The 25,683-nt window shown below is 31.8% G+C and overlaps 1 protein-coding gene across 1 annotated transcript in view; it reads right to left on the reverse strand.

Annotated features, from left to right (window-relative positions):
• Positions 1-25,683, reverse strand: part of LOC118187447 (uncharacterized) — a 285,905-nt gene that overhangs the window by 40,290 nt on the left and 219,932 nt on the right. The window contains exon 8 of the mRNA XM_035357671.2: positions 12,720-12,865. Coding sequence (XP_035213562.2) covers positions 12,720-12,865 — 146 coding nt within the window. The remainder of the gene's footprint in view (positions 1-12,719; positions 12,866-25,683) is intronic.

The raw sequence follows: 25,683 nt of genomic DNA on the forward strand, positions 1-25,683 counted from the left end.
GAGCTCTAGGGGCCATATTTATATAATGTAATAAGAGCAGGGGTTTTTTGTAGAACGTGTTTCCCGAAGTTTCGGGAAGAATATCAATCATCAAAACCAGTGCATAGCGTATTTGCTCATATCTAGTGTTCTACATGAGATATTTTTACAATTTAAACGATGCCACACTCAGAACTGGAAGATCAGCAATTTGTTTGGAAAAAAAAACACTTAAATAAAAATATATGACTACAAATGCAAAATCAACCACTAAATACTACAAATAAATATTTATTACAAAATCACAGAAGGCAACAATGTAATAAAAAGGATTACATTCAATTCGCTTAGATTACCATTTGACAATTTTGATTCGGAATCCCTCCACATTATCAAATTTCTTAATATTAGTAAAAATAAAAATTATTTTTTAACATTTCAGGGTATTTGAATAAAGCAGTGCTAGAAAGGAATTTTACACTAGACAGAAATACAAAGATGTAATTTGTTTGAAAGACTGAGATGTATAACATTTGAAATTCGCATAATTCAAATTTTAAACTTGTTATTGTTATTGATTAATAATTATTAATCGTGCTGTCAGGCTTCATACGAATAATAATGATAAAGAGGAGCATTTGCAACATTAACGACCATTTGTGTGGTGTTGTAAGATAATCGAAGTTATACTATCACCACTAGAACATTGAGTATCATCAGCGGCAGTTCACTTTCGTTCAGTTCTAACCAGCTTTGATTGAGAACATCTCCAAGGACAGAATCTGTATCCTTCTTCACGTCCTACCTCAGAATGTTTCCACAGAACTTTTGGAAAGACCGGAGATGGAGCTATACGTATTCAATCATATACGCCAGGGCCGTGTTTTGAGCTCGAATGTGGGGCTTCAGGACAAAGAGAGTCATAGATATCAGGAAAGCCAGTCAAGCGGCTTGAAATATTAAGTGATAAGCTACCATATGAAATTTTTCAGAGTACTAAAATTTTACATTTATTTTTTTCTCGAAACAAATTTTTTTTTTTTTTTTTTTAAATTTCGAATTCATTAATTTAGTGCGATATCAACACTGCATTTCTGCTATTAGTTTGCGGGCGGCTGTAGGTTATCATTCAGGCGAGTGGCAGCAGGTTGCGCATTTGACTCCTTATTATTAGTACATTTGTGAGGATACCTAATACTTACTGCATTTTAAACTCAAAACATATTTATTCCAATTACAAGAAGTTCTTTACAAAAATATATAATTCATGAATAGCATAGAACATTTATTGAAGTGAATTATAGTCCTCGTGACATGAGTAGTCAGCTAACGAGGGTTTCTCTAGTCGAGAGTTCAGGACCCTACTAGCTCTCTTTAGTCTCTACTCTCTATGAATATGTTCTAGAGCCTTCTAGGGTTTTCTAGTCGAGAGTTCAGGAACCTAATTTTTCAGTAGTATTTTACATACTTTGATTCGTTATATTTGGAAAGATATATATATATATTAAAAAACAAAAAACAAAAAAACAAAAAAACCCAAGATCATTGGTTCGTCAACTTTCTTGAAATCAAGAAGCCTTTGAAGACAGACGCAGTGCAGAACACTAAAATCCCTTAACACTAGTCGTGAAGTTATGTCTCTTGCACTGTCAACTGGAACGAATTATTACGCCTGCGATGTCAGAACGATGCTAGCCCAAGCCATAAAACACTGTAAGACCAGCACTAGGGTCACTACTACCATCGAGACCGACAGTCTGTCAGTCCTTTACGCCCTAAAATATCCCAAACACCCATCTCCCATCATAATGGAAATACAAAAGGAATTACGGGACCTAAGATCCTAAAACATAGAACTCGAGTGGGTCAAAGGGCACGATGGAAATGAGATAGCAGACAGATTAGCAAAGGAGGCAGCAGAAGATAATAAGGCAATCCGAATTTCCATCAAATGGCCCATCTCCCATCTAGTACGAAATGTCCAACAAATATCGAAATCCAAATGGCAGATAGAATGGGACACGAGTGAAAAGGGCAAGAGAACCTACTATTACACCCCCAAAGTAGATCCGGAACGTCTTCTTATACAACCTCAACTGGTAAGGTATGTTTCGGGCCACGGGCCATTCCCGGTATACTTTAACATATATGCTATCATGGATACGGACACTTGCACAATTTATGATACAACATAAGCATTTAACTCACAAAATATGCAAAATGATGGATGTTCTGGCAAGACTAGGCATGGATCTTTGTCAAGATCAATAACATCCAATAAATAAGCATCCATGAACAGATACAAAAATGAGTATATAGCAATAAATAAAATAAAACAAGTGTTTTCATAACAAATCCTCAGTAATGTGTATCAATTGCCAATATTCATTAATGTTCAGCAAACCAAAGAATGAACTATTCTTAATCAAGCATCCTATGAACAGGTGCACAACAATATGTATAAAACATTATCATAAATTAGCAAGTATACACCTTCAAATCTTCAATCTCCAGCTATGAATACCAAGTACTCCGTAATAGGTCCAGTAATGTGTACCAAGGACTGAACTATGCTTACATAAACATACACCGAACAGGTTCACAATAAGTATGTATAGCAGTTATATTAAATAGTTAGTACATCTTCAACCTCTAGCAATAAGCACCAAGTACTCCAAAATATATTATGCAATACTGTCAAGCAACTAATACCATGTACTCCATATATACTCTGTAATATATGCTCTATAATGCATACCAACAGATGCAACAATGCGAATAATGCACTAATATAATGTATCAACAGGTGCAGAAATGTGTATATAGCATTAATACTATACAGAGAGTGTATATTTTTGAATCTTTAGTAATACGTACTAAATATTCAATAATGTGCTCAACAATGTGTACCAAAGAATGTACTATGCTTACATAAGAGTCCAAATAATAGGTGCACAACAATGCGCATACAGCCTTAACTTAAATTACCTAGTGCACATTTTCAAATCTCCAGCGATGTGTTTTAAGTATTCAATCCAGTAACGTGTACTAAGGAATATACTACGCTTCCGTAGGGGGGCATCCAATAACCAGGTGCAAAATAAGTGTAAAAATCATTTTTATATAATAGCAAATGTAAATTCACAAACCCCCAACAATGTGTTCCAAGCATTCAATAATGTGTTTGGTAATGTGTACCAAGACAGACAAGTATACAACGCTCAAACAAGTATACAATGCACAGGCGTACAAAAAGTGCATATAGTTGTATCATAATTCAAAGCAAATGTTTACCTTCAGTCCCAAGTAATGTGCACTAAGCATTCAGCAATGGTTTCAGTAATGTATAGTAATTATAATTAAGCAAGTGTTTATTTTCGGTGCTACTTTGGTAGACGGTTGCACGGATTTTGGCGATTTTTCTTTTGGCGAGTAATACGATTTATGGTAAACCCATTGCTGGATAAGTTATTAATGGTAGCCGATACTTTGTTGTCATCTTATTTAAAAAATAATGCCTGTTATTATGCATAAATTCCGTGTTTTAACTATTATTTATGGCTTCTAAATATTAAAAATCAATTTAATTTTGCATTTTTATTTGAAATAAAAATTGTATCGCTTTTGATATTTTATGAAATTTTATGCTGTGGATGATGTAATCAATGACGTCACCTTACTTTAAAAGCAATTGGTTTTAATATCTATAAATTTATTCTAATGTTTTAAACATTATTTACGGCTGTTAAATATTAAAATACAATTTAATTTTGCATTTCTCTTTTAAAATCATTTTATTATGTATGATTATTTAAATAATATTAATTCTATACGTGATGTAATCAGCTCTCTAATTGGTTATAGAATATTTATGAATTAACGAGCTGTAATCAGCTTCCTGATAGGTTGCTGAAAATTTGTGCATTACCGCGCCATTTTAAAATTTAATTCATATCTTCGAATTCCTTCAAAAATGTCTCTTTCAAAGATGAATGTTGTTTTTGATAAGTACCAAGAATTATTGGAATCGGAATCAAAAAATTGTCCTTTGAGACCTTATTTTGGCCAGCCTGGCTTTCCTAATCAAAGATTTATTTATAAATTCTTACAAGGGTCAGAGGAGATTTATTTTAAATTTTTGGAGGAAACCTCGCTATGTAGATAAGTGCGAAAATGTAGATCACAGATGAAGATCGTTATCAGAGCCGATTCTGAGGACTGCCGTAAATGGTACTGTGGTCATGTTGGAAGAAATAACCGCTCTAACGGTAAGAAAAGTATTAGACATTCCTCCTTTTTTACCGACAATAAACTAATTGCTGTCATTTTAACTATAGTGTACGAAGCGTTCTTATTTACTTATTTTAAAGTATTTAAGTAATATTTTAATTCTTTTAAACGTTGGTATGATGTTTTTTAATTCGATAATCAATTTACGTAATATTTTAATCCAATTAAACGTTGGCGCAATGTTTTTATAACGGTATTTTTATTCTATTTCTGTGCTATATGAAAGTAATAGTTTAACCTTTCTTTAGTATTTTATACTCGTAGTAAATGTATTTATTTACATTTGCTTGCCATCTTAGAAAACAAGGTTTTCAACAAAAAAATTAATCCATTATTTTTAACGATATTTATTTTTTTAAAGTTTTGAATACTTTACTATGCGGAAAATAACGTAAAAACGGCGTTTTTCAAGATGGCTGACGATTGTAAAAACCGCGCCAACAATTGTGCTAAAGTCAATCGCCAAAAATCCGTGCAACCGTCTACCAAAGTAGCACCTTATTTTCAAATCCTCAGTAATGTGTACGAAGCATTCAGAAATGTGTTCAGTAATGTGTGCTAAGTTATGGAACACATAAATAATAATGTGCATCTTAAATTATGAGTAACTAAATATAAATGTGTACCAATGTTCTAAAAATGTAAATGTGTACCAATGTTCTAAAAATGTAAATGCGTGCCAATGTTCTAAAAGTGTTAATGTGTACCAATGTTTCAATCCCAAATAATGTGTACTAAGCATTCAGCAATGTGTTCAGTAATGTATAGTAATTATAATTAAGCAAGTTTTTATTTCCAAATCCTCAGTAATGTGTACTAAGCATTCAGCAATGTGTACCTAAATATACCAAGGTTGCTTTAGATAAGGGTGAACGTGGCGCTATACCAATTGACCAATATGGTAGAGAGGGGGGTGCCCACGTCCTCCGTCACTCACTCTCTGAGTGACCTGCCGTGAGTTTATATGTTTCAGATAACGTTCAAAAAAGCAATGAATACGAAACTGAATATCTTATATTTCACATAGTTGTTATTGTAAAGGAAACTAAGCTATGAAAATTGTGAAAAACTGCACGACTTTTACAAAAAGAGTGAAAAAAAAAGAAATTTTAAACAAAATTTGATATAAAAATAATTTTCAAAATTCTGAATCTCCAAAAAAGCAGATAAAATAGCTTAAAATTTAAAACACGTAAAGTCAACTTTCTCGTTACACGAAGAAAAATGCAAAATTATTGAAATAAGGCCAACTTGATGTTAAACTAATAATTAGCAACACGAATTGGCGTAATGTGAACAAAAACTATAATTTTGGAAGTCTACTCACTTTAAGTCATTTTCATTGATTCGTTATTAAATTCACTAACATTCTGCGTTCTTTTTTATAAAGTCGACATGATTAATGGTTTTGGATTTTGTAATATTTGAAGACTGAAATTTGAAAAAAAAAAAGTTTCTCTAAATAATTGTAATTATAATATTCTACTCTCTCCAGAAATGCTAAACTTTTGTTCTCTAAATAATTGACTTTCCAATATTCTAGTCTTCCCTGAAAAGTCATCTTTAATTTCTCAGAATAATCATATTTATAATATTACCTTCTTGTCAATTGTACCCTGATGTTCAGTACAGTTCTGAAGTGCAATCATTATATTCTGTCCCAAGAGAAACACTTTGACATCTGATTATAGCACTTAAATGCGACAACATGCGTTCACCAGAAAATATAATAATAACTTTTTTCTTTCTATTTTTTTTGGATGCTTTTTGGAGGATTTTTTTTATTCTTAAAACGAAGGCTGGAAACTTTTTTTCCCACTCTCGGTTTGAGGATTAAATTATTGCATAGCTTTGCGCTTCAGCTCAGAAATACAGCGGGATTACAAATAAAGTGAAACCTAGGTAATTCTGCTATTGTTGCGGCTTTACTTGCGTTAATCCTTTCTTCAAACAAGAAACATTCTTTTAAAGTGACAAACCTTCTGAAGAGGTACTTTGAAAGGTAAAAAAGAAATTTAACGCGTCTTTATCCGAGTAAAGAATTTTTTTCTTTTTAGTTATGAAATTAGAAGTAGTAAATCACAAATGAAGAGAGATCTTTTTTCTTTCTGATTCTTAAGAATTGCGAGTTTTTGCTCATTGCATCAATATAAAAGGGTCTGACAGTTGTTTAAATGAATTTAATTAAGTAAAATTTAAATGCTTTAACTCGAGTACTCTAATGAAGAAAAAATATTCAGTAACATGCAAATTACGATGAAAAAAAAATTTTTTTTAAATGAATGATGAAAAAAAATAAAAAAAAATTTTTTTTATTTCACCTGTAAGCAGTAGTTTACCTTAGTCACTGTAATGCTAGATATTACAAAAAAGAATAAAACGAATATGAATGATTACTCATCCTCGTAAATTACATGGAATATTTAGTAAATATTAATACTCTATTACATCCAGTTTGACTTTTCTTCTAAATATTAGAAATTAAATATTATTTTAATGTTATATCTATTCATTTTCCAAGGAATAAAGCCAGGTAACGACACTTAACGTAACTTTTGGCAGAGATTAAAACTATTAATCTTTTAATAATTGCGTTGATTTTTAATGGTTTCACTAATTATTTTTATAACATTTGTTTTTAAGCAAACGACAATTTACCTTTTTTGCAAAAAAAACACCATTATTCTACACATATAAGCCTACATATATAGTAATCACATATAATAGCAATTAGCTAAAATAAGTTTTAAAGCACTAATTCTTGCCGATGTTGTTCTGTATTTTACTTTTGGTATATATTTTATTTTGCAACTCACAATAAACGGTTATTAAAACATCCCTAGGATACTCCTTTTATAACGTACATACGTTCTGGTCTTCACATTCTCCTTACATGTGAATTGCGCTTCATAAGCATTCCAGAGAAAAAAACTGAAGTGGAAGGGTAAAAAAAATAAGTGGCATGTCATAGCTCAATGCTTTATAGTTTTTCGGAAACTCGCCAATTAGTTCTTTGCGATTATATACTAGTTCACCAACATGTTTTCAAAGGACTTCCTTGTAGAAGATGTAGTTCTATGTAACTGAAGCAACGTTCTTTAGTTTAATTATCAGTAATTAGTTTCTTTCTAAAGACTGTTCGGCCTTTTTTTAGGCCAAGGAATATGAAAAATGAACTATGACTTCGCGGGGTTCGAATGACATATTTTCTAGTTGCAAGCTGGATTTATATCATAAAAGTACACACTGAATTTCCCTGCATTTTAATTTTAGGGTCAACAAAAGATGCCCTCCTTAATTTTGGGAACTTTGTTTTCATACCATGAAAGTCCTGTTTTTTAATATTTATTGGCTTCACTGCGTTTTCATTAAACTTAATTTGATGTGAAGAGGTGGCAGATAACCTTTCTGTTGTCGAACTGAAGCTTTGAGACTGCATTTTCAACCAGGACAATTAATTTCTCTTGTTTAGGCAAGGTACATTTTACTACAATATTTCTCTTTGGTCTACCATCCAGTTCTCACAAAACTATGTTTTGCGTCCCCAAGCTTTGTAGCGCAAGGAAAAAGCTGTTGTTTTAAAACTCCACAGACGTACCGTGAGCAAGTGGCATTAATTAATGATCATCTCCGTCATGAAGAAGGAGTGCTCTTAGCTTTTCTTTGGGCAATCTTCAGCGGCTTAGCTAGATGAGGGTTAGCTTTAGTGACACAGATAAATAGCCTTGATGTAGAAAAATGACGTCGATAGAAAGTTTTGGTACAAAAATGCGGTGTCTAATAGAAAAATTGTGACTTCGTAAGCAAATTCAAGATTGCAAAACAACATGCAATAATCATTAAGTATTTTAAGCAACCAAGTCTCTACTGATTAGCGTGGGTAAAGCAATATTTCTCTAAAATATCGGTATATTGAAAGAAAAAAAATCTTCCTTTGCATAATAATGATTTTTTAGAAATCTACAGTATATTTAAATTTTTTTTTTGACTACGTAGAGGCTGATAAATCCTTACATCAGTTAGAGCTGCTTCTGATATAATTTGGGCGAGCTCCTAATCGAGTGTGCTTAATGGCAAAATAAAACACGTGAACATAAAAAAGTCATTAAATATTCTATGTATCAAGTAGAAAGCAAAATTGTATCTGCCATTGCCATGACACCTGAGCCACTATACAATTGACAGACAACTTTGTTCAACTCCGCTCCAGTTTTGAAGAAAAGCACCCCGGGGACGGGTGTAGATCTCTTACCTCTCTTTCCCTATCACTAGGGGCCTCGACAGGACTTTCGATTCCCGTATATCAAGAATTCCTCGCACAGGCACTATACCTTCACAAACCAGGACATCTCCAAGATTCGAACTCATGTCGTTTGGTACGATGGTCACTATTCCATCCCAGAGGCATGATGCAGCTTACGTAACAAAAATGAAGAAACGTAAATGCCCAAACCTGAAGAAACTATGGATAATAGTAACAAAGTGAAGCCATTTTCCAACATAAAAATAATATCAAGTTTTCCTCTGACGAGAAAAATGCCTTCTGATGGATTTCATATTAATTGCTGCGTTAATAATTAGCTTAACGGGCAAAGAGATTTGATGTCAGGGAGCAACATTCCTGCTAAACAGTGTTAGGTTAACTCTGAAGGGCCATCAGCCTATGGGAAGAGATGCTTTCGTGGAAGACCTTAAGGGAAACTTGCGAATGTCCAATTTCGCACGGGGAAGACCTCGAAAACCAACCATGCAACTAGCCCGTTTCGCCGGGATTCGAAATCAGGTCGAACTACCAGTGTTCGATTTTTAATCCCTACTAAACAAATATCTACTGCACTTGAATAGTACTAAGAAGTAATTAGAGGGCAAACTACAAATTTAGTCTAGGAAATTGATTAAAATGAAAGCTACAAGTGATAAAGGTCCAGTTTTAAAAACATTTGTCTACAGAAGTTTTACTTCTTTATTACGAGTATCAAAATATTCTTCATAAAAATCGCATTAGTAATGGAGAAAAAAAATCAGGAAATGTTTAGTCCATTTTCTCCAGAGTTAAAAACTACGAGAATACTTGGGAACAAGAAAAAAGGAATTTGTGATGACTGTTTAAACTGTCTATGCATGACTACGGCTGCGTTCAGAACTTTGCGACGTTAAAAATCTCCAACGATGCGTTGGGAATAATGGGCAGTTTGCTATTTTTAGTTCAATTCCACAAAATGAGTCTTGGCATGCATGTATGAGGACTTAACCATTTTTTACCATGCACAAGCAGTACGGTACTTTGCTGTTTCTACTTAGTAAGCATACAGAGATAAGATAAGGCAGCATATGTTTGTTAAATAACAATTCGAAAGGGTGGGATTAAATGTATGAATTATACATGTCATGTCAGATTTACTTCAAAATCTTTATTTTATATTTATATTTATTTTCTGACTGACAGGTAAATCTTGCGGAATACGTGTTACGAAAAAAGAAAGCAAAATGAAAAAAAAAAAAAAAAAAAAAAAAAAAAAAAAAAAAAAGCAAATGCAGTATATTTTATAATGATTTAAACTATGAAAACTGTGACTGCAATATTCTCATTATTACACTAGGCGCCGCTCAATGTAATCAATGACCTCTGCCCATGACAATTTTCGTAAATATTAAGCGATGAGAAAAATATCCTTCAAAATACGAATGGACTTTTACTTAATATAAATATAATAAGAAAAATATAAAAACTTTCACAGTACTAAGTTAGGGAAAAATTCCTTAATCGTTGATTATCTGAAATAATCAACGATCAAGTTCATTTATGAATTTTTCATAGTCACAATGTTTTTGGAAATTTGTTTCAGAGAGCGATTTCATCTGTCATTCATACTGCACTTAGAGCTTTTTCATCAGTATCCAACCAAGAGTTAAATTCGTCACAATTAATGCTAGTTGGAGACATTTTAGTCCTTTATCTTGCTTTGTTTCATCATTTATTAAAAAGCATGTTTAAAATAGTTCTTTACTACCTTTTCTACGCGGTTCCAAGACTTAAATATTGCCTGAAATCAAAATCAAGAGTTTTGGCGGCTTAAATTTTTTTTTTACTCCGACATGTTTCTATCATTTGAAAATTTATATACAATATTTCAACGGTATTCGGTGATTTTTTTTATCTTTAATTTGACGGCATTATTTTTGTTTAAAAAATTCATTTTTCTATACTTTGTTAATCTTAACGGAATTTTTGATTACGATAAGCGATGCATTTGCTATGTTTTCGTATACAAACGGAATTCGATAACAATATCCATATTATAAAATTAACCGAGATCACATTAAGTGGCGCCTACTGTGTTCTTAGTTCTAACATTCTTTATTGATAATACATCTAATTTATGTATTTTATAATACATCCATATGATAGTTTTGGAAATGTGTGCACTGTTATTGTAATTAACAACAGTTGTTTCTAATGCCCTGTGTTATGTACCTAAGTGCAAGAGAATAATTATCTGCTTGTCATTGTTTTTCTGTTTTAAAATTACAGCAATCAACATATTTGCAAAACTTTTTTTTTTCTTCTTACTGAAAGCTTATACTCTGTGCTTTTTATTGTATCCTGCGTTTTACAGGAAAAAGTATAAAAAATTTCCTTTTGAAAATCATTTACTGAATTTAGACAGAAAAGAGTATTTTATTATCATGATGTATATAAAAAAAATCCCCTTTAAAAATAAAATATGAATATTATTTTATAAATTACTCTACTTTTTCAGAAGACAAACAACAAAAATCAGCGTTATATTTTCAAAATTTTCACAGGACTAGTTTCGATGGTTTTACCGAATCACCATCCTCAGCTGCAAAACCGCAAATGAACAAGATAAGAAATATAGATAAGATAAGAAAGCCTGGACAAGAATAAGCAAGTGGTGCCATCTGTTAGTGAAACTAGAACTAAAACATAATTTCTTTAAAGGCCGAAGGCAAAGATGGATTGGAATTAGGATCGTTAACTGGAACAGAAATATATTTTTTGAATGTCAAATGCCTCTAGAAAATCCAGTTATCCAATGGAAGATGTTTTTTGAATAATTTTGGCGGCAGAAAAATTGAAAGTGTGATTTTCGGACCAACAATGTTGAGCAACAGAAGACTTCTGTGTTTCCTTTTTTCTAACATATGCCTCATGTTCCTTGACGCGAAATTTTAAGGCTCTCTTAGTTTGGCCAATGTAAATTAAACCACACTGGCAAGGAATCCTATAAATACCTCAGGGATTCATATCCGGAATGGGGTCCTTGAGTATGGAACTCGGAATTTTATTGATGGGAGAATAAACGACCCGAAAGTTAAATTTCTGCAAAATATGTGCACCTTTATAGCTAATTGATGGAAAGAAGGGATTGACAACAGAATTTTTATAATCTCCTAAAACAGGAGTGTGCCTTTTAGTGTGCTGAGATGAGAATTTTTTAACTGCTTGATTAATAATGTTGGGTAAAAAGCCTCTGTCAATAGCTATTGCTTTTAAATAATTTAGTTCTTGTTGTTTGTTGTTTGACTTCCTTCTGAATTAGTATTTGTTCGGCGTGTTATTGTGTCTTAATTACTTTACTTTTGTTTTTGTTGCGGCTTATCTTACATGTTTGATAGTGACATCAGAACAAGCCCACGAAATTCATCGTGTCAAGGAGTGCAAGACTGTGCCTGTTGTTTGTGTCACCCTCTCGAGAGGACATTCGGCTCGCCGCATATTTAGAGTGCCCCATGCCGTACAGACATTATAGATTTACAAATATCCATGCATTCTCCGGGATTCGAACCCGAACCCTTCTGTACGGCAGTAGCCACTCTGCTTCCTTTATGGTTTTTGAATCTCAAATAGTTATTACTGTTTACTTTGATAAGGATTCTTATATCAGTCAGAACTGCGAGAAATTTAAATGTTTATTAATTCTCAATAATACATTTAAAGCATACGAGAAGTAATTTTTATACTATTTTAAGGGTCTGAAATGCTGAGATTTTCGTTGAAAAAACTGTTGAACAAAATTATTGGATATGAATTTTTTTTCAAATGCATTGAGAATGAGAGGGAAGGTCAGCAAGTTAAAGATTAATTAAAGATGATATTTTATTGAGTAAGTCAAACCATTTTGTGAAATTTCATCGAAAATCTGCGTAATAAAATAAGATGCGCATAAAATATATATGTACATTTGCTCCATCCTGAAGTTATTCTCAGTTTCACTCAGATACCTTACACCATTTCTCTTTGCCTCCCCATTGTTTCGTCCCATTATGCCAGTTGTATTTCAACCTCTATTGTTTGATCACTCATTAAGGAGTTGGGTCAGTATGTGGACTTCTTGCACGAGTGATATCAGCGGAAGCTTTCTTCAAAAATTAAACGTTCTTCGCATCAGTAATTCTTATTATTTTCAAAGATGAGATATACTCACTCTCGTCAGCCAGTTCCACTTTCAAGAAGAGGGGGTCACCGAGTTCCACACCTTTCACGTCTTGGTTACTCGCGTTGACCACTCGTAGCCGGATGGGAGGTGTCTGAGCAACTGCAGTTACGGTATGAGCCAGAGGCTTCAATTCTCTGTAAATAAAAAGTATATTAAAAACTGTATGAGATAGCTTTATCATATCAAGGTCTGCAATAAAAATGTGAAAAGGAATTCAATCTTTTAATCATTTGTTCAGTCGAACAGGCTGCACAGTTAAAGAAACACTATTAATTTAAACAGTTATATTTCCACAAAATGATTAAACAGCTTATAAACTCTTGAGAATACGCAATATAGGGTACTTGTCTTCTGTAAGGGTCTTGGCTGCAGAAAATGGCGTTGCGCCATTCGGGCTTAAGAAAGGACGATTTATTGCAAACTATTATGAACATCCACGAAAACTAAGTTCACTAAGGTAAAGCAAAAAAATCGGCAATTCTTTCAAAATCTATGCAATATAAAATATTTAATACATAGAAGGTGTTGAATACAAATTTGAATTTATTATAGTATTTAGTGCAATTTTGTTCTCAGTTTTTTTTAAATAACAACATAATTCAACAGAACTTTTTAAATATCTATTATAAATTAATTGTCATATTTAGTACAATTGTGTAAGAAGCTTATTTAGTCTAACAATAAATAGAATCCTACCAGATAATTCTACTTATTATTTTATTTAATGCAATTTTGTTAGCAGTTTAAAAAATCTGATGTGTACACCACATGAAATCCTTATACGGAATAATACATTATGCGCATTTTTTGCTCCATTTCATTTAAATTCATTCCTCGAAAATCATTAAGACATATATTTCTCATTCAATTAATTCAGTTCTCACTTCGTAGCAAGACGAAATACATAAAATTCCAAAATATCTTTATTAAAAATTGAAAAACATAAAACACCAAATACAGTTAAGACCATGAAAAAAAATTTTAGAATTAAAATTATAGTTTCTACGCAAAAACAAGCATTTCGGCCTGCGGGCAAAAAAGCAGATTTTTCCGTGCACAAAACTGAAAGTTTACTTTTGGTCCCACGCAGAAAAAAGACATTGAAGGTTTATCAAAGGAGATAATATACTAAATAATCCGTTAGTAAATATATATATGTGTAATGTTGTACTTTTGACGGAAGATAAAAGTAATCACGTTGGAATCCGACGGGATCCGATGGAAATTCAGAAGCACGACCAGCTTGATAGTCAAACATCATTTATTTTTGAATGATGAATCTTTTAACAGATATCTTCAGGACTGATAGAAGACTAGAAGTGCTAAACGCGCCGCATAAATTTAGATATGCAATTACATTTTAAATAATAGCGAATAGCTAGCAGAGGCTGAGCGACACGCTGTCAGCAGGCAGACGAAGACGCGAAAGAGAGAGAGACTACGCAGTTAGTAGCTATACTAGATTGTGCACAAGTACAGCTAATCTGTGATTAGGTAATTTTGGATTTTAGTTCCATTTTTCAAGCAGCGTTATGTAACATGGAAAGATCTCGAATTTGGGAGAACAGATAAATTTAGGAGGGAGAACACCAAATTTAGAATAGTTAATTTTGAGATCGTTAATCTTTTCTTAAAGCAGCCATCGTATTTTGTTATATCTGATACTTATATACACATAGTTATGGTGCGGCCGAGTACAACCAAAAAGGGAGGTGCACAACTACATGTTATAGCAATCCTATATACAAAATTTCAAAATTTTGAGGCTACTCGTTTTATAGTTATGCAAGATACATATACATACATACATATATACGTACATACAGACCTCAAGAAAAATCTCTTCTGAATCCCTTTTAAATCCTTTTACCACCCGCTTTGGAAAAAAGAGTTCTTTATTCTCTCCTTACGTACAGATGTCACGCAAAAACATCTTTAAATTGCATTCGATAGCAGTCAAAATGAATATTTTCGTTGAATATTATACCCGAAAATTTGTACGGTTACGATATTTTCGTACAAGGAAGTAAAAAACAACAACAGTAGATATAAACATAGCAGAAAATTCAAATTTTTCAGACTTTTTCTGGTGGCCACAATCCAGCAACTGCTGCTAATAATGCCTCAAAAATCAATTATACTTTCTTTATCCCTTTGATGAATGACTTTAAATAGTACGCGTAATAGAAACATGTAATCGCCTAAAATGTTGTATTTGTCACAATTTCTGTTTAATTAAAGCAGAATTTGAAATTTAAATCTAAAGGCAGGTTTATGCTCTTATTCAAGTTCTTTGCTCTTTTATATCGGTATAATCTTCAACTTTTGATTTCGATGTTACAATTGCGTTTATTTAATGCTACCTTTCGGTACCAAAGTAAATTCCAAAACATCAAAAAATAATTTGAAACACTTTCGTTACAAATTTTCGCTTCTGAGTAAAACACAATTCTATTAAAATTTTTTCGTTAAGTCAAAATTCATATTTCCACTAAAAATTAAATTTACAAGACTCCATTCAGCAACCTTCAAAACCATAATCAAAATCATAATTCGAAACCATAAACCATAGACCACAAACTATAAATCCTGTATCCTTCAAAACTGTAAATTGGATCCAAAGTTTTATAAACTTTTATAAAATTTATGCTAATTTAGAAAAAATTTGTATATGATTTAAAAAGAAAGAAAAGAAAGAAAGAAAATAACTAAAAAATTCCATTGCCTACAATTTTATTTCAGCAAGCGAACTGTATATTTTATATATAAAATCATTTTACAAATAAGTATATTTTTTCTACAAATATCTAGTTTTACTAATACAACAACTACTTGCAATCCAGTTATCATTCTTTGTTTACGTTCAAGAAAGATCAAATTTGTTGAATTAAATCTGAAGTGATTTACAGTACTAATTTCTTTTCCCTAAACGCCTTAAATATAAACAATGAATATTTTTTCTATCATCCAAGAAACTACTTCACAAGAACTTTAAATTACTCCACTGATTTCTTAGGTTCTTCACGGAATGTTGACGCGGTGGTGGTTCCAGTTAATTGTTCCATCACAGCAGCCTGCTTGCTCAATAAATTGTACCCTATGCCTCAAATATCCACTTTCAGAGCGTCATGGCTCGGAATTCTTAATGACAAGCTGCTCCAGCTGTTGCCAGTTCCGCGTTTCATATCTTCTTTTATTCCTCTTTATTTTTTATTATCAGAGTTCAGAATATATTTTACTGATTGTAAAGCTCTCCTCGCGTTAAAAGAGCAGAAAAAAGTAGTTTGAAAAAGCGCGTGGTAATGTTTATAAAGTAGGTGGACTAACGCGAACTTTCTGTTTGGAAAAGACAAGTTCAAAGCCCTTTCTCTAGTTGTTTTAAACAAAAAGCTTTATTGACTGCGAAATACGCATTTTATGTCTCTTGTCTTTGCTTCATGTTACCTTCATAACTAACTTTTACAGGTTGGCATCAGGTGAATGTAAAGTTTACAACTTTTTACGATATATCAACTGACGCTATTAGGAGAAAAGAAAAAAGCTAATAAAAAGAAAAACGCAGATAATTTAACATGGTTAAATGGCCAGTCGAAAATTTTACACTCAGTGAAGTCCAAAATAATTTATGCCCATATATTTTCATTACATTAATGAAACATTTTATTTCCTAATCTGTGCATTGCAAGATTCTTATCATGAATGATATTTAACATTTGCAAATCATCAGAAAAGATATTTAAAAAACTAAAATTTCCTCAAACAGAGCAATTAAAAATAATAATTCAAACAATATATATATATATTTTTATCAATGATGGCTATTCGTGTTTTAAAAAAAATCGTTATGAACTAATTAAAATTTTCGTAACTAAAAATACTTATAATAAAATTGCTGTCTCAGTAACATTTGACTATTTTCTGCTGTGTAGGAAATCCATAATTCCTGCTGTGTAGGAAATCCATAACTGTAGCTCCCAAGAAGGACATCCGAGGAACGAAGGAAAAAGGAGGTGAACAAAAGACTTGAATTTCGAAAAATCGAACACATCAGCAGCAAGGGTTACGATGAGGGTTGTAAGGGTTATAGTTAAGACTACAGATGAGCTGGAACGTAAATAATAGCAGTAAGGTGAAACTATATGTTTAGAAAGTTTCTTAAGTGTAAGAAAATCTGCCACCTCTGGGTAGCTTAACGATGAATCCGCACAAAATACGTTTCAAATAGTAAACGCCAGCGAAAATAAAATGGATGAAATGGTAATACATATCGAACATGAACTGAATAAGAATATTAATAATCAAGGGTACATAATTTACCACTAAACTAACCCTCACAGGAATAAACTGTGTGGAAAACAGGGATAAACTGTGTTTAAAAATATTCGCCTAAAATTTCCCTTTTCTATAGAAAGGGGGAAATTAGGCAAATATTTTTTAAATTTTCAGAACCTAGATTTAAGGGGAAATACGGTATATAGTAAGTAAAAAAAATTTTTTTCCTCTTCGTTTAAAATTTTATGAAAACCGTAATTGGAATCCTCTCTGAGTTTAAATCGCATTTTGTTGTTGTAACACTCAAGGATAAATGCAAGAAGGCCATTTTCTATATATAACAATTTTCTGGTGCTTTCAAATGCTGCTCAGGATTCACTAGTAAAATAATTGCGTAACATCCTTGCGGTGACAGTTAAATGAATATTCACAGCTAGACATGCAGAACTAGTCAAACGGGAAAAGAAAGAAGACACACGTTGTTCAAAGAAAAATTTCGAAACTGGCTGGACAATGAAAAGAACTTATTAAAAATTTAAGAAGAACGACTATGAAAATAAGATAAACAATGTGGAAAAAAAGTCGACTCTTCCATGCCTGACGGTCACACTCCATTGTACGCGTTACATGTATAAGTAGTAATTTAGTACATCAATGCGTTTCAATTTATTCAACTCACTACTACAAGATTCGAATATGTTATGCAAATGTAAAATGAAAAAAAGTCGCTATGAACAATAGTATTGGTAGTGGGGATAGGAGCAGAAGCAGCAGAAAACAAAAATGTCGTGACACGTAATATCTAGTGTCCCACTGATTTATATTCTCTTTTGGTTTGACCTTGTAGTGTTTTTAGGGTTAGAAAGGTGAGAAACCTTTGAGATCCGGGAATTTAAGTCTGCATTTATCTGTTTAAATGTCCTTGCGTGTATATAGTTTATTGCATGGAAAACTCTTACGTTTATAATTTATTTTAGTTATTTTTTCTCATTAAAAGAAAGAATGAAAGATGTCATCGTACAGGCTCTGAGAAAGAAGTTAATTCAAATTTAATTTTAAAATATAAAAAATGATATTTAGTATATTAGTTTTCTTTTAATGATTTTCTCGTAGTAAAATTTTGTAAAACTAATTTGCCATACAAATAATATAAACTAGACATGTAGCCTTTTCTTAGACTTCATTAATATCATTAGAAGATTTGATGTATATCGAACATAAGGTATATAAAAATTATAATTAACTGTACTTGTTGTGTTTTATATGTACTGCTATCAATTCAAAAACTGACCTACACGAAAAAGAGACAATGTTAAGTAAAAGCTTTGTCCAGTTGAGGTTTTCATATATATTTCGTTCAATAAACTCAGTCCTAAATTTATCTTAAATAAAGTTTAATTTTGATTTTTTAATTAAATGTTCAAACACTGAAGGAACTTTACGCTTCGCATTTTTAATATAATGCAGTGCCATGCAAATTAGATGAGTGCTATTCATTCACGAACTGATTCAAAGCACCGATTCACTTTACTGAGCGAGTGCATGTTGATTTCTCGAAAGAGAGAGATAGCTCTTTTAGACTCCTCTCACAGAGAGCGGTAACGTGTCAGGAAAATTCGATTTCTATTTTGTGGAGGAAAAAAAAAAAAAACCTTTATTATCCCATATTGAAAGTGAGTATAATTTTTATCATTTCCCAACTTTAAAAATTTTCTTTCTAGAATTTTATTGTTAGTTCTGTGAAAAAAGATGGTTTTAAGAAATCTCTAAGATACAGCTGAAAGAAGTCGAGAAAGTTTGATAAATCGGGTTTTCCGATCCCACGTCTTGTTCGATTCGTTTACCTCATCATCGCTAATCGTTTTCTATCCCGACACTCATTAAATTTTTCCGCTCTTCGCTTCATCATGGCTAACATTCTTGAATCAGTCTACAGTTCCTAATCTTTTTTATGAAGGTCATTGTTAAAGAGGACGAATCATAAAAAAGAACCGATTAATCTCAGTGAACGAACGGTTCTGATCTGATCCCTTAAAAATTTATCTTTTTCATTAAGTGGTCAAAAACTGAAAGAAGCGACATCTTAGCATTTATACTACTCTGTTGTATCACGCAAACACGATTCAGAGAATATTATAAGTCTACTGGATAAATGTAATAAAACTCAGCTTGTAAAAACGGGTTTTCGTAGTATTTATGCATTCCTCGCTTTTTCATTTATAGTTTTAAATTTCAGCAAAACTATTTATGAAGAAAGTACACTTGAAATTCTATTGAAATTCTTGAAATTCTTGAAACTATTCTCCGCAATTTAAATTCTATTCTTGAAACTATTCTCCGCAAGCTCACATAAATATTTAAAATACCTGCAAAGATATATATATTGGATTGACTTAGTTTTGTACTAGGAATATATAACTAAAAACACCTTAATCTCAACCTTTTAAACTGCCAAAGCTCGCTTTGTAGACGCTTTGCAAGAGATTTCAAAAAATTTATAATGCTTAACTTGGGGAGAGAGAACAAGCCGAAGTGCAGCCTGGAGATCTTCCACTCTTCTTCTCCTACGAACAATTTCTCGAGAGGGTTTCGGCGATATTTTTATTTTGAAGAGTTTTCATTTTTTTTTCACCTTAAAAGGAGAGTTTAGGTTCATCAAATTTTCCCATCATTGCTTTCTAGTTTTTCCTTTTCTTTAAACCAAAAGTATTTAATATCGGTCATCAAACTTTGAAGTTAATTGGTAACAGCAGATGCATGAATTTTAAACTTAAAAAATAGTAATAGATGAAAGACATATATGGCACTTTGAACCAGGGAAATCAATGATACGATTTTATTAAAATCGTCGTATTAAAGTGTAAGGTTATTATTTTAAATTAACCAGTTATTACGATTTGGATTTGTACTTTAATTTCTTCAAAATGCAAATGAGACATCCAGTATTTTTTATTAAATTGATGTTTTTGGAGTTTTAAAACAGAGTGAGCTTCTACGCTTGCACGCTACCTTTAGTTCCTGCTAGCTCTGATAGTTGAAATTATTCGGTTTTGTGTTATATTAGCTGCTAACAATTTTGTCGCTCCGGTAGAAATACTTAGCCCCTTCGAGTATTATTTAAATTATGCAGCGCTTGACTACGGTTACCATGTTTAACTTAAATTTGACTCTTCTGTTTAGTTACATCACCAGGAGCTACGGCTGATATTGTTAGTACAAGAGAGTGCGTTTATATTCTAAGATCTGTTAAATAAAAAGGTTATTTATAACTTCCCATGACTTTGTATTTATAATAGACATAACGAAATTCGCTTTACGTTGTTGGAGTTATTGAACTAATAACCATTTCCAGACCTAGTAAAACCCCACAAATGCTTTAGCATTTTTTATAGTTTGTTACTATATATAGATATAAAGCGAATATTAGTAAAAAGTAAATAATATTAAAATTATTTACTAAAGCTAAGAGCATGTGAATATAAAGAATTAACAACTATTCTAAAGGCTTCTAGCGTAAACAAAAAGAAAGTAAATAAACGGTACTAAATAAAAAGGAAGAGGAAATATTCTAATGGCAGAAAAGGCTGCGTAATAAATCAGTTTTCTTTTTTTTTTTAATAACTCATAAAGTTTTTCTCGCTTTTGTTTTCTATTTAGTTTGTTTGCATTTGAAAACAATAAGGCAAAGCGATAATGCTTTCAATTTGAGAAGATTTTTTATGGCTTAAAAGACAAAGGTATTACGATTACTAAAGGTCATTATTTGCATTCACGTCCTTTGCGATTCCTGTTAATTTAACCTCTTATAATGCAAATTTGAAGAAATCCAATCTCATAATAGAGATAATAATAATAAGCTAAATAACAAAAGGGAATTTCGTCTTTTGTGACACAATGATAATTAACTAGAGGAAAGAGTTTTTTTATTGTAATAATAATAATAACAGTTTAAACCTATTAGAATTTGTTAATAAAAATTAAATAATGATCATTATACTGGAAATTCATTAGTGGATATTTCTACACTTTTTTCCTCAAAGGGAGAGCTTCCAATTTGAAAACAATAGAAGCTGAAACAACAGGAAAATGAAACTCTAATTTTATTTTAAAATGATTCTTATTTCTTCTTAGAAATTCTTCCGGTTAAAATGCATGACATTATGTTCGTTTGCGATGCTAGAATAAAAATTTTTACAATATGAAACTATTTTGGAAATATATTTCCAAGTGCTCTCTTAATTACGAATTACAATGAACAATAATAATAGAAATTTGAAATTATGATACCGGTCTAGGACGTTATAATATAAATTATCGTAGGTCATACATGTGTGCTCCCTCATATAATTATTCATGAATTCTATTTTCAATAAGTGATTATTTTTTCTAGAAGAATTCCGTTTTTAAAATACTCAAAATAACATTCGTAATTTCTTTTCATACCAAAGGAACAATTGTTGTAAAGATAGGTTTCCATTAGAAGTAAGACAAATCGAAAATAATTATAGTTTATCTATAGCAATCTACCTATAGTTTACCTAATGCCTTTTTCCTTTTTTCTCATGGATTTCATGTGTGTCTCAGCACTTTCCCCATTTGAAGTGAAAAAGACGAGCTTATTTTATATGAAGAAGAAATTATTCGTCATTTCGAAACTGGTTATAGAAGTACAGGTAGAAGTGGCCGGGACACCATAAATCCACCGTTGGTCGTATAGTCCCACCGCATTAACTACGCATTTCCAACCCAGTTTTGAAGAACACTCTATGGGGTGGTCTGAGGATCTTCAACCTCTCTTTCCCTACTATCAGACTTTCGACAGGATTTCCGTTTGCCATGTACTTTAAGCATCCACTTGCCACACAGGCATTATGTGCTTATAAACATCCGTGCCCTCTTCGGGTTTCGAACTTGGGCCCATCGGTATGAGAGAAAGAGTCATAAACTACTATCCTCTTTGGGTAGCAATCTGGGAGTACATATAATAAAATACTGAAGAAGAATGGGATTTATTAAAAGTACAATTAGAGAGATTTTCGGAAACTTCAGTGTCAAACATATAAGGGCCGTCAAGCAAAAATACACTACACTAGTCCATAAACGATATACAGTTTATTAACTAATGAGTTAGACAAATTAAATTAGTGTAATGATGCCTTTTCCCTGAAGAGCTCAACGAATAGTCTAGAAACTACGTAATTATTACTTGAGTAATTACGTTAGAAAGCTTTAAACTGGTATAGGTTCTGGATCACAGGGATACCAGCAACACAATCAGCCTAATAACTATATTTGTCCGAGGCGTACCAAGAACACCTTTCACACGCATTCTTCATTTAGAATGAAAATATCGAACATATTTTATTTTAAGATGAAATTATTAATACGTTCTGTGAATAAATGATTATACATTTGAGAACTTCTGGGAAAGAGTAGGTTAGGTTATGTGAATATGGCAAATCCATGAGGGCTATCTGCGTGTCAGAAGGGATGCCTTCGTGGAGGGTTCTGTGAGAGAAACTGGCTGGTATTTATGCTATATATGGGGAAAATATGAAAACCAACTATGTAGCGAACCCATTTGCCTGTGATCGAACTACTTGGTCATTGGTGGGGCTCTCGAAAAGAGTATGGTTTTTAGTTTTGAAAATGGTCAGATCATATTAGTTATGCACACGTTGTTTTCTACGGCAGTTAAAGGTTACAGTGTATATTAAACATTTACTGATTACTCATGAGCTATAAACACCAGTTAATGATTATAGGCGCTACAGATTTTCCTTTCGGTGCAGTCTCTATGAGTCTCCGCTGCCCAGTGCCTTCGTAAGTTCTAAAAATTCTGGCACCCCTAAACTTTGCTACTCAATGCTTCCTCTAAATCCCAAAAATTATAGATTGGTTAAATTAAAAAAAAATTTAAGTGTTTGTTTTTAAATAAATAAAATAAAATTAAATTCTATGCTTATCTAAATTTCAAAATTTTGCTGTGCCTAAAGTCTGCCTCCCTGCGTGATCGCACTTACTGTAATGGCTGTGGCGCCGGTCGGCAATTGTCCTATGGGCAAGTTATCAATCTAACTGCTTGTTGGGATAAATCTAATTGCTTGCTATTATACATCCCACGTCTACTATTTTCTAAAAATGTTAGCATATATGAAAATTCGTAAACAAATTCTTTTTTTAATTTAAAGAGAAAATTACTCTTAAATGTAAAATGTTCACAAAAAAGAAGGTTAGCTTATTTTTTTGGCTGAAATTTCTTCCTTACTCATATCACAGCAAATATATTTATAATGGGGCGATGTTGCAGCCACGTTTCCGGTGCATCATGTATCCATTGTTACTTACATTTCCGGTGCATCATGTATCCATTGTTACTTACATTTCCGGTGCATCACGTATCCATTGTTACTTACATTTGTTCCTCTAAACATCTTTTTAGTGATTTCGCCAATGAGCATGTTTTTTTTTCTCTTTTTGCTTGCGAGTAAAGTATTTTCAGTATTAATAAAAAGAGAAATCCTAAACACTTATATCAATTTTTAATCTGAAAAACTAAGTTCAATAGAAAATTGCTTAAATTAGAAATCTTATAAAGCGAGAAGAATATATATTTAATGGGGTGTATATAGAAAGAAAGAATGAATGGAAGCCAGTGAATTCAGTTATTAGTTCTATATGATGTTGAAAAAATTCCAGACTGTAATTACTTTTTGAATGAGATAATAGCTGAATCATTTACTCTTTCATTCTAAAAATTGCCCAATTCAACTGTTAGGATGTGCGCAATTAAAGAAGTTCACCAGGAAGTTTGAAGCACCTTTTAGTAGGCGTACAGCGCTGATAAAATCAAATGCTTCTGCAACAGACCTAAAATATACTTATTTTATTTAGTATTCGCATCGCTGAGCCATTTCGGAGCACATTTCAGCTTCCGTGCTATTACCTCTATTAGTAATTATTAAGTGAATTCATTGCCTTACCAAAGGTTGAAGTTCTTTAACTATTTTAAACTCTACTAAATCAAAAGCTATGCAAATTTCAAAATCTGTATTAGTTTTTTCCTAAAGAGTTCAGGCGTAGGTATTTTAAAAAAGACAAAATTATCTTTTGAAAAAAAAACTAAAATCCAAAATAGAGTATAATGTCAGCTACAGAAGAAAGCTTTCAGTCAGTTTTCAAGGATTCTATTGAGGTACATTTTGCTTGAATCTCGAAACTAAGCCTAGAATTCAGTTTTGGGAACTACCAATTAAAAAATCATTGTCGGTCAACATAAAGCTACTTGTCTATCACGAACGACAGACAATGAAATTAATTGTATTACATACTGTCACTTCCTTCCGAAAATAAATCAATCACTTGAGATTTCGAGAAGAATCACTGTCAATAGCATTCTCCTTTGTATTTCACAATTATGGTTCTCTTTATGACAGTTCTTCAAGACACTAGAATTATGAACTTAGAAATGTTCAGTAGAAAAAGGCAGTCAGAGATATTAATCACAAATTTCAAAGAAGATGACAGAAGGACCTCAGTTAAGGCAATGTTTAACAACTCAGATTGCATGCGAGTCGAATGCATGATCTGAAAACAGTTAAGACTATAATTTTTTTAACAATTTTATTTTATTAACAAAATAAAGAAAATATTTGAAACAAATTTTTAATTCCGTGTATTAAATAGTTACCAAAATACGCATAAAACAATATAATAATATCTTAAAGGAAAAAATTCAAATTTATATATATTTTCTATCTGAAATCTAAAATTTGGTGCTCATAAGACATTTATAACACTTTGTAATTGAAACATATTAGTAGCTAAATAGTAAATTCTTAAACTGAAATATCCTTCGAATAATGTTAACATGTTTATTTAATCATTAAAAAATTATTTTTATTTAAACTGAAAATAAACAAATTAAGAAATAATTTTCAGAGAAAATTTACGAAATAGAACAAAACTTGAGAATAAATAATATCAAAGTAGTCTCTTTCTCTTATTCATTATTCTTTGACGTATATATAACACACACAAATGTTTGTACGTAAATAGTTATTAAACTTCTTGATTTCTAACTTTAATTTGATAAAACAGCATGGCATTTGGGTTCTGATAAAGTTTGCTGCTTTGGAGAGAAATTACTAGAAATTATCTTAATCACGGATTGTAGATGCTCATCTGTTAATTGATTTTGTTCCTTATTAATTCTCAACGGCGAAAAAATGCAGTTTGCTTATAAGAGTGTTTGCGTTCCTCTTAAAACTGTTCTGGTGGGCGCATATGAATCGAAGGTCGCCAGGTTCCTGCTAAAATTGTTTATTTGCTAATTTTTTTTATTTCCTTTTTATGTAGTTGGTTTTTAGAGGATTTCTAATTTTCGCTTCCATTTTTCCATTTTAAACTTCTCATTCTTTCTAAAACTCTTTATTTAGAAAAAAATTATTTCATAAATACAGGAACATTATATAAACAAGGTTTAAGTATATTTTAAAGTTTTAAGTGGGATTACATGTCTGATCGCCTAACCTCTCTGCACTTAACTGAAAATTAACTATGTCCAAACAGTCCATCGGGGTATTCTAGTGAGTTAAATGTTATTACATTTTTAAGAAAGACTGAATAAACAGAAAATTAGAAATTTCTTTCCGGTTTAGTTTATGATAGTTACAACATA

Source organism: Stegodyphus dumicola, chromosome 10 (genome assembly GCF_044657685.1).
Source record: "Stegodyphus dumicola isolate Sdum_Otavi_A_Nest chromosome 10, ASM4465768v1".
NCBI classification, from domain to species: Eukaryota; Metazoa; Arthropoda; class Arachnida; order Araneae; family Eresidae; genus Stegodyphus; species Stegodyphus dumicola.